A 9,517-nucleotide genomic window follows, 5' to 3' on the forward strand; every position below is an offset into this window, starting at 1 on the left:
TGATGAATGCAATATTACTTGTCTCAAAGACGCACAGCATTTGCCTTCAAAGGACACCATTTCTTTTGCCTTTTTTTTTTATTAAGGAAGGCACAATTTCTAGACACAGACATTCCTGCACAAGATGACTGAAGCACACTTGTTGCATGAGGCAAGTTCCACATGTTGCCAAGTGCTTTTTTAACATCCAGGAACAGGCACTTACCGATCTGTCTGCAGCACATTAACAAGGTGTTCCATGGCCTGACTGCCCACTTCAAGGCGATATTTCTAAACAAAAAATTTAAAACAGGCATTTTTGAGGACTAAAAAAAATTCATTATATGCTCCTCCAGACAGTAGTCTATTGGTCTGCAGATTTTTTAACAACGACTCGGAGAAATAAGGAGGCCACCTACCCCTTGGAAAGTCAGAGTCTAAATGGGGTAGAGGAGCAAAGGAATCTAGGGGTACAGATTCAAATATCATTAAAAGTAGCAACACAGGTTAACAAAGCCATAAAAAGTGCAAGTAAAGCACGGGTTCATTTATAGAGGAATAGAATTCAGAAATTATGCTAAACTTGTATCGAACCTTGGTGAGACCACACTTGGCGTACTGTGCACAGTTCTAGTCTCCTTATTATAAAAAGGCACTGGAGAAGGTGCAAAAAAGATTTACAAGGATGACACCAGAACTGAAAGATTATAACGATCAGGAAAGACTGAACAGGGTGGGGCTCTTTTCTCTAGAAAAGAGAAGGCGGTGGGGTGACCTGACAGAGGTCTTGAAAATTATGAAAGGGTTTTGATAGGGTAGAGGTAGAGTGGATGTATCCACTTGTGGGGGAGACCAGAACTAGGGGTCATAAATAGAAAATAGTCACTAATAAATCCAATAGGGAATTCAGGAGAAACTTCTTTACCCAGAGAGTGGTGAGAATGTGGAACTCGCTCCCACAGGGAGTGGTTGAGGCGAATAGTATAGATGGATTTAAGGGGAGGTTGAACAAGCACATGATGGAGAAAGGAATAGAAGGGTATGCTGATGGGGCGAGATGAAGTAGGGTGTGAGGAGGCTCGTGTGGAACATAGACCTCTTTATCCAGTGAGTGTTTAGAATGTGGAACTCGCGACCATAGGGAGTAGTTGAGGAAAATAGCATGAATGAATTTAAGGGGAAGCTAGATAAGTACTTGAGGGAGAAAGGAATAAAAGGATATATTGACGGGGTGAGATGAAGAGGGGTGGGTGGAGGCTCGTGTGGAGCATAAACACTGGCACGGACCTATTGGGCCGAATGGCCTGTTCCTGTGCTGTAAATTCTATGTAGAATCATAGAATAGCACAGCACAGGAGGCCATTTGGCCCATCGAGTCTGCGCTGGCTCTTTCGAAGAGCAATCCAGTTAGTCCCACTCCCCCGCTCATTTCCCCAGATCCCTGCAATTTTTTCCTCCTTCAATTATTTATCCAATTCCCTTTTGAAGACTGCTATTGAACCTGCTTCCACCAACATCACACGAATGAACCACGAGGAATGCCTTGCAAACTCGGTTTGGGGCTTCCGCTGCCAGTGGACGCTGCAGGATATACAATGTCTAATAGGCATTAATATGACTGCAAGTTTCTATTAGTGTAATTAGACTTTATGTTTAAATTATTATGAGTGGTGCCCTTTCGGATGTGGAGCTGTTTTTTCAGTTAGTAGCACATCCTTATTGGTATATTTAAATTAGACATTGGGCCGGTGAGGCTCAGCAGGCCTGCAAGCTCGCTGTCTCTCGTCAGCAGCTGCAGGATACGGAATGTATTTTACATACAAACAACAATATTATAATGCAATTAGCTCTATTGAGCATGTTTATTTAATTTCTGATCTGCTGTTTATGTGTTATATTAATGGTGACCATGGGGACTTACCATTCTGATTTTCTGCTTCCATTTGGCAACACTCAGGCACCCCTACAGGTTGCCTATTAGGAAAACAAATTGATTTTCCTGATTGAACTCCCGAGGCCGGAGGGGGGGGCGGGCGGGCGAGGCCGGGGGGGGGGGGGGGGGGGGGGAGGGAGGGCGTGCGAGGCCGGAGGGAGGGAGGGAGGGCGAGGAGGGAGGGAGGGCGGGGAAGGAGGGAGGGAGGGCGAGGCCGGAGGGAGGGAGGGAGGGAGGGAGGGCGAGGCCGGAGGGAGGGAGGGAGGGCGAGGCCGAAGGGAGGGAGGGAGGGAGAGGCCGGAGGAGGGAGGGAGGGAGGGAGAGGCCGGAGGGAGGGAGAGGCCGGAGGGAGGGCGAGGCCGGAGGGAGGGAGGGAGGGAGAGGCCGGAGGGAGGGCGAGGCCGGAGGGAGGGAGGGAGGGAGGGAGGGAGGGAGGGCGGGCGAGGCCGGAGGGAGGGCGGGAGGGCGAGGCCGGAGGGAGGGAGGGCGAGGCCGGAGGGAGGGAGGGCGAGGCCGGAGGGAGGGAGGGCGAAGCCGGAGGGAGGGAGGGCGAGGCCGGAGGGAGAGAGGGAGGGAGAGGCCGGAGGGAGAGAGGGAGGGCGAGGCCGGAGGGAGAGAGGGAGGGCGAGGCCGGAGGGAGGGAGGGAGGGAGGGAGGGAGGGAGGAAAAGGGCGAGGCCGGAGGGAGGGAGGGAGGGAGGGAGGGCGAGGCCGGAGGGAGGGAGGGAGGGAGGGAGGGAGGGCGAGGTCGGAGGGAGGGAGGGAGGGAGGGAGGGAGGGAGGGAGGGAGGGAGGGAGGGAGGGCGAGGCCGGAGGGAGGGAGGGCGAGGCCGGAGGGAGGGAGGGAGAGGCCGGAGGGAGGGAGGGAGAGGCCGGAGGGAGGGCGAGGCCGGAGGGGGAGGGAGGGAGGGAGGGAGGGCGAGGCCGGAGGGAGGGAGGGCGAGGCCGGAGGGAGGGAGGGCGAGGCCGGAGGGAGGGAGGGCGAGGCGGGAGGGGGAGGGAGGGCGAGGCCGGAGGGAGGGAGGGCGAGGCCGGAGGGAGGGAGGGCGAGGCCGGAGGGGAGGGAGGGCGAGGCCGGAGGGAGGGAGGGCGAGGCCGGAGGGAGGGAGGGCGAGGCCGGAGGGAGGGAGGGCGAGGCCGGAGGGAGGGAGGGCGAGGCCGGAGGGAGGGAGGGCGAGGCCGGAGGGAGGGAGGGCGAGGCCGGAGGGAGGGAGGGCGAGGCCGGAGGGAGGGAGGGCGAGGCCGGAGGGAGGGAGGGCGAGGCCGGAGGGAGGGAGGGCGAGGCCGGAGGGAGGGAGGGCGAGGCCGGAGGGAGGGAGGGCGAGGCCGGAGGGAGGGAGGGCGAGGCCGGCGGGAGGGAGGGCGAGGCCGGAGGGAGGGAGGGCGAGGCCGGCGGGAGGGAGGGCGAGGCCGGCGGGAGGGAGGGCGAGGCCGGCGGGAGGGAGGGCGAGGCCGGCGGGAGGGAGGGCGAGGCCGGCGGGAGGGAGGGCGAGGCCGGCGGGAGGGAGGGCGAGGCCGGCGGGAGGGAGGGCGAGGCCGGCGGGAGGGAGGGCGAGGCCGGCGGGAGGGAGGGCGAGGCCGGCGGGAGGGAGGGCGAGGCCGGCGGGAGGGAGGGCGAGGCCGGCGGGAGGGAGGGCGAGGCCGGCGGGAGGGAGGGCGAGGCCGGCGGGAGGGAGGGCGAGGCCGGCGGGAGGGAGGGCGAGGCCGGCGGGAGGGAGGGCGAGGCCGGCGGGAGGGAGGGCGAGGCCGGCGGGAGGGAGGGCGAGGCCGGCGGGAGGGAGGGCGAGGCCGGCGGGAGGGAGGGCGAGGCCGGCGGGAGGGAGGGCGAGGCCGGCGGGAGGGAGGGCTGAGGCCGGCGGGAGGGAGGGCGAGGCCGGCGGGAGGGAGGGCGAGGCCGGCGGGAGGGAGGGCGAGGCCGGCGGGAGGGAGGGCGAGGCCGGAGGGAGGGAGGGCGAGGCCGGCGGGAGGGAGGGCGAGGCCGGAGGGAGGGAGGGCGAGGCCGGAGGGAGGGAGGGCGAGGCCGGAGGGAGGGAGGGCGAGGCCGGAGGGAGGGAGGGCGAGGCCGGAGGGAGGGCGAGGCCGGAGGGAGGGAGGGCGAGGCCGGAGGGAGGGCGAGGCCGGAGGGAGGGAGGGCGAGGCCGGAGGGAGGGAGGGAGGGAGGGCGAGGCCGGAAGGAGGGAGGGAGGGAGGGCGAGGCCGGAGGGAGGGAGGGAGGGAGGGCGAGGCCGGAGGGGAGGGAGGGGAGGGAGGGAGGGAGGGGAGGGAGGGAGGGAGGAGGGCGAGGCCGGAGGGAGGGAGGGAGGGAGGGCGAGGGGGAGGGCGGGAGGGAGGGGCCAGAGGGAGGGAGGGAGGGAGGGAGGGAGGGAGGGCGAGGCCGGAGGGAGGGGGGGGAGGGAGGGAGGGCGAGGCCGGAGGGAGGGAGGGAGGGAGGGAGGGCGAGGCCGGAGGGAGGGAGGGAGGGCGAGGCCGGAGGGAGGGGGGGAGGGAGGGAGGGCGAGGCCGGAGGGAGGGAGAGGCCGGAGGGAGGGAGAGGCCGGAGGGAGGGAGAGGCCGGAGGGAGGGAGAGGCCGGAGGGAGGGAGAGGCCGGAGGGAGGGAGAGGCCGGAGGGAGGGAGAGGCCGGAGGGAGGGAGAGGCCGGAGGGAGGTGAGGGCGAGGCCGGAGAGAGGGAGGGAGGGAGGGCGAGGCCGGAGGGAGGGAGGGAGGGAGGGCGAGGCCGGAGGGAGGGAGGGAGGGAGGGCGGGCGAGGCCGGAGGGAGGGAGGGAGGGAGAGGCCGGAGGGAGGGAGGGAGGGCGAGGCCGGAGGGAGGGAGGGAGGGAGGGAGGGCGAGGCCGGAGGGAGGGAGGGAGGGCGAGGCCGGAGGGAGGGAGGGAGGGAGGGAGGGCGAGGTCGGAGGGAGGGAGGGAGGGCGAGGCCGGAGGGAGGGAGGGAGGGGGGGCGAGGCCGGAGGGAGGGAGGGAGGGAGAGGCCGGAGGGAGGGAGGGAGGGAGGGAGGGAGAGGCCGGAGGGAGGGAGGGAGGGAGGGCGAGGCCGGAGGGAGGGAGGGAGGGAGGGAGGGAGGGAGGGCGAGGCCGGAGGGAGGGCGAGGCCGGAGGGAGGGAGGGAGGGAGGGAGGGCGAGGCCGGAGGGAGGGAGGGAGGGCGAGGCCGGAGGGAGGGGAGGGAGGGAGGGAGGGAGGGAGGGCGAGGCCGGAGGGAGGGAGGGAGGGAGGGAGGGCGAGGCCGGAGGGAGGGAGGGAGGGCGAGGCCGGAGGGAGGGAGGGAGGGAGGGAGGGAGGGAGGGAGGGAGGGAGGGAGGGAGGGAGGGAGGGCGAGGCCGGAGGGAGGGAGGGAGGGAGGGCGAGGCCAGAGGGAGGGAGGGAGGGAGGGAGGGGCGAGGCCGGAGGGAGGGAGGGGGGGGGCGAGGCCGGAGGGAGGACCGGAGGGAGGGAGGGAGGGAGGGAGGGATGGCGAGGCCGGAGGGAGGGAGGGAGGGATGGCGAGGCCGGAGGGAGGGAGGGAGGGAGGGCGAGGCCGGAGGGAGGGAGGGAGGGAGGGCGAGGCCGGAGGGAGGGAGGGAGGGAGGGCGAGGCCGGAGGGAGGGAGGGCGAGGCCGAGGGAGGGAGGGAGGGAGGGCGAGGCCGGAGGGAGGGAGGGAGGGAGGGAGGGAGGGAGGGCGAGGCCGGAGGGAGGGAGGGAGGGAGGGAGAGGCCGGAGGGAGGGAGGGAGGGAGGGAAGGAGGGAGAGGCCGGAGGGAGGGAGGGAGGGAGGGCGAGGCCGGAGGGAGGGAGGGCGAGGCCGGAGGGAGGGAGGGAGGGAGGGAGGGAGGGAGGGGCCGGAGGGAGGGGCCGGAGGGAGGGGCCGGAGGGAGGGGCCGGAGGGAGGGGCCGGAGGGAGGGGCCGGAGGGAGGGGGGGGCCGGAGGGAGGGAGGGGCCGGAGGGAGGGAGGGGCCGGAGGGCGAGGCCGGAGGGAGGGAGGGAGGGCGAGGCCGGAGCCGGGAGGGGAGGGAGGGAGGGAGGGAGGGCGGGCGAGGCCAGAGGGAGGGAGGGAGGGAGGGAGGGTGGAGGGCGAGGCCGGAGGGAGGGAGGGCGAGGCCGGAGGGAGGGAGGGAGGTGAGGGCGAGGCCGGAGGGAGGGAGGGAGGGAGGGCGAGGAGGGAGGGCGAGGAGGGAGGGAGGGAGGGCGAGGAGGGAGGAGGGGCCGGAGGGAGGGAGGGGCCGGAGGGAGGGGAGGGAGGGGAGGGAGGGCGAGAGGGGAGGGAGGGAGGGAGGGCGAGGCCGGAGGGAGGGAGGGAGGGAGGGCGAGGCCGGAGGGAGGGAGGGAGGTAGGGCGAGGCCGGAGGGAGGGAGGGAGGGCGAGGCCGGAGGGAGGGAGGGAGGGAGGGCGAGGCCGGAGGGAGGGAGGGAGGGAGGGCGAGGCCGGAGGGAGGGAGGGAGGGAGGGCGAGGCCGGAGGGAGGGAGGGAGGGAGGGCGAGGCCTGAGGGAGGGAGGGAGGGAGGGCGAGGCCGGAGGGAGGGAGGGCGAGGCCGGAGGGAGGGAGGGAGGGAGGGCGAGGCCGGAGGGAGGGAGGGAGGGAGGGCGAGGCCGGAGGGAGGGAGGGAGGGAGGGCGAGGCCGGAGGGAGGGAGGGAGGGAGGGCGAGGCCGGAGGGAGGGAGGGAGGGAGGGCGAGGCCGGAGGGAGGGAGGGAGGGAGGGCGAGGCCGGAGGGAGGGAGGGAGGGGAGGGCGAGGCGGGAGGGCGGGAGGGAGGGCGAGGCCGGAGGGAGGGCGAGGCCGGAGGGAGGGCGAGGCCGAGGGAGGGAGGGAGGGAGGGCGATGCCGGAGGGAGGGAGGGAGGGAGAGGCCGGAGGGAGGGAGAGGCCGGAGGGAGGGAGGGAGGGAGGGAGGGAGGGGAGGGGAGGGAGGGAGGGGCCGGAGGGAGGAGGGCGAGGCCGGAGGGAGGGATTGCGAGGCCGGAGGGAGGGGAGGGGCGAGGCCGGAGGGAGGGAGGGCGAGGCCGGAGGGAGGGAGGGCGAGGCCGGAGGAGGGAGGGAGGGAGGGAGGGCGAGGCGGAGGGAGGGAGGGAGGGAGGGAGGGCGAGGCCGGAGGGAGGGAGGGCGGGCGAGGCCGGAGGGAGGGGAGGGAGGGAGGGAGGGCGAGGGGGAGGGCGGGAGGGAGGGCGAGGCCAGAGGGAGGGAGGGAGGGAGGGAGGGCGAGGCCGGAGGGAGGGGGGAGGGAGGGAGGGCGAGGCCGGAGGGAGGGAGGGAGGGAGGGAGGGAGGGAGGGAGGGCGAGGCCGGAGGGAGGGGGGGAGGGCGAGGCCGGAGGGAGGGGGGGAGGGAGGGAGGGAGGGAGGGGAGGGCGAGGCCGGAGGGAGGGAGAGGCCGGAGGGAGGGAGGGAGGGAGGGCGAGGCCGGACAGAGGGAGGGAGGGAGGGCGAGGCCGGAGGGAGGGAGGGAGGGAGGGAGGGCGAGGCCGGAGGGAGGGAGGGAGGGAGGGAGGGCGAGGCCGGAAGGAGGGAGGGAGGGAGGGCGGGCGAGGCCGGAGGGAGGGAGGGAGGGAGGGAGGGCGAGGCCGGAGGGAGGGAGGGCGAGGCGGAGGGAGGGAGGGAGGGAGGGAGGGCGAGGCCGCAGGGAGGGAGGGAGGGAGGGCGAGGCCGGGAGGGAGGGAGGGAGGGGGGGCGAGGCCGGAGGGAGGGAGGGAGGGAGAGGCCGGAGGGAGGGAGGGAGGGAGGGAGGGAGAGGCTGGAGGGAGGGAGGGAGGGAGGGCGAGGCCGGAGGGAGGGAGGGCGAGGCCAGAGGGAGGGAGGGCGGGCGAGGCCGGAGGAAGGGAGGGAGGGAGGGCGAGGCCGGAGGGAGGGAGGGAGGGAGGGAGGGAGGGCGAGGCCGGAGGGAGGGAGGGAGGGAGGGAGGGAGGGCGAGGCCGGAGGGAGGGAGGGCGAGGCCGGAGGGAGGGAGGGAGGGAGGGAGGGCGAGGCCGGAGGGAGGGAGGGAGGGAGGGCGAGGCCGGAGGAGGGAGGGAGGGCGAGGCCGGAGGGAGGGAGAGAGGGAGGGCGAGGCCGGAGGGGAGGGAGGGAGGGAGGGAGGGCGAGGCCGAAGGGAGGGAGGGAGGGAGGGAGGGCGAGGCCGGAGGGAGGGAGGGAGTGAGGGAGGGAGGGAGGGGCGAGGCCGGAGGGAGGGAGGGGGGGGCGAGGCCGGAGGGAGGACCGGAGGGAGGGAGGGCGAGGCCGGAGGGAGGGAGGGAGGGAGGGCGAGGCCGGAGGGAGGGAGGAGGGCGAGGCCGGAGGGAGGGAGGGAGGGCGAGGCCGGAGGGAGGGAGGGCGAGGCGGGGAGGGAGGGAGGGAGGGCGAGGCCGGAGGGAGGGAGGGAGGGCGAGGCCGGAGGGAGGGAGGGAGGGCGAGGCCGGAGGGAGGGAGGGAGGGCGAGGCCGGAGGGAGGGAGGGAGGGCGAGGCCGGAGGGAGGGAGGGAGGGAGGGCGAGGCCGGAGGGAGGGAGGGCGAGGCCGGAGGGAGGGAGGGAGGGAGGGCGAGGCCGGAGGGAGGGAGGGCGAGGCCGGAGGGAGGGAGGGAGGGAGGGAAGGAGGGAGAGGCCGGAGGGAGGGAGGGAGGGCGAGGCCGGAGGGAGGGAGGGCGGGAGGGAGGGCGAGGCCTGAGGGAGGGAGGGAGGGGCCGGAGGAGGGAGGGAGGGGCCGGAGGGAGGGAGGGAGGGGCCGGAGGGAGGGAGGGAGGGGCCGGAGGGAGGGGAGGAGGGAGGGAGGGAGGGGCCGGAGGGAGGGAGGGAGGGGCCGGAGGGAGGGAGGGAGGGGCCGGAGGGAGGGGAGGGAGGGGAGGGAGGGCGAGGCCGGAGGGAGGGAGGGGAGGGGAGGGAGGGAGGGGGAGGCCGGAGGGAGGGAGGGGGAGGCGGGAGGGAGGGAGGGCGAGGCCGGAGGGAGGGGAGGAGGGAGGGGAGGGCGGGCGAGGCCAGAGGGAGGGAGGGAGGGAGGGAGGGTGGGGCGGGCGAGGCCGGAGGGAGGGAGGGCGAGGCCGGAGGGAGGGCGAGGCCGGAGGGAGGGAGGGAGGGCGAGGCCGGAGGGAGGGAGGGCGAGAGGAGGCGGAGGGAGGGAGGGCGAGGCCGAGGGAGGGAGGGCGAGGCCGGAGGGAGGAGGGCGAGGCCGGAGGGAGGGAGGGCGAGGCCGAGGGAGGGAGGGCGAGGCCGGAGGGAGGGAGGGCGAGGCCGGAGGGAGGGAGGGCGAGGCCGGAGGGAGGGAGGGCGAGGCCGGAGGGAGGGAGGGCGAGGCCGGAGGGAGGGAGGGCGAGGCCGGAGGGAGGGAGGGCGAGGCCGGAGGGAGGGAGGGCGAGGCGGAGGGAGGGAGGGCGAGGCCGGAGGGAGGGAGGGCGAGGCCGGAGGGAGGGAGGGCGAGGCCGGAGGGAGGGAGGGCGAGGCCGGAGGGGAGGGAGGGCGAGGCCGGAGGGAGGGAGGGCGAGGCCGGAGGGAGGGAGGGAGGGAGGGCGAGGGCGAGGCCGGAGGGAGGGAGGGCGAGGCCGGAGGGAGGGAGGGCGAGGCCGGAGGGAGGGAGGGCGAGGCCGGAGGGAGGGAGGGCGAGGCCGGAGGGAGGGAGGGCGAGGCCGGAGGGAGGGAGGGCGAGGCCGGAGGGGAGGGAGGGCGAGGCCGGA

The 9,517-nt window shown here is 72.0% G+C and overlaps 1 protein-coding gene across 1 annotated transcript in view; it reads right to left on the minus strand.

The window, feature by feature from the left end:
- The window catches only part of LOC147122502 (general vesicular transport factor p115-like), a 110,686-nt gene that overhangs the window by 75,521 nt on the left and 25,648 nt on the right, over positions 1 to 9,517 (minus strand). The window contains 1 exon segment of the mRNA XM_086005968.1: positions 206 to 270. Within this exon segment, the coding sequence (XP_085862094.1) occupies positions 206 to 270 (65 nt within the window).

Source organism: Somniosus microcephalus, chromosome 2 (assembly GCF_052327205.1).
Source record: "Somniosus microcephalus isolate GS21.2 chromosome 2, FLI_Smic_1.0, whole genome shotgun sequence".
NCBI lineage: Eukaryota > Metazoa > Chordata > Chondrichthyes > Squaliformes > Somniosidae > Somniosus > Somniosus microcephalus.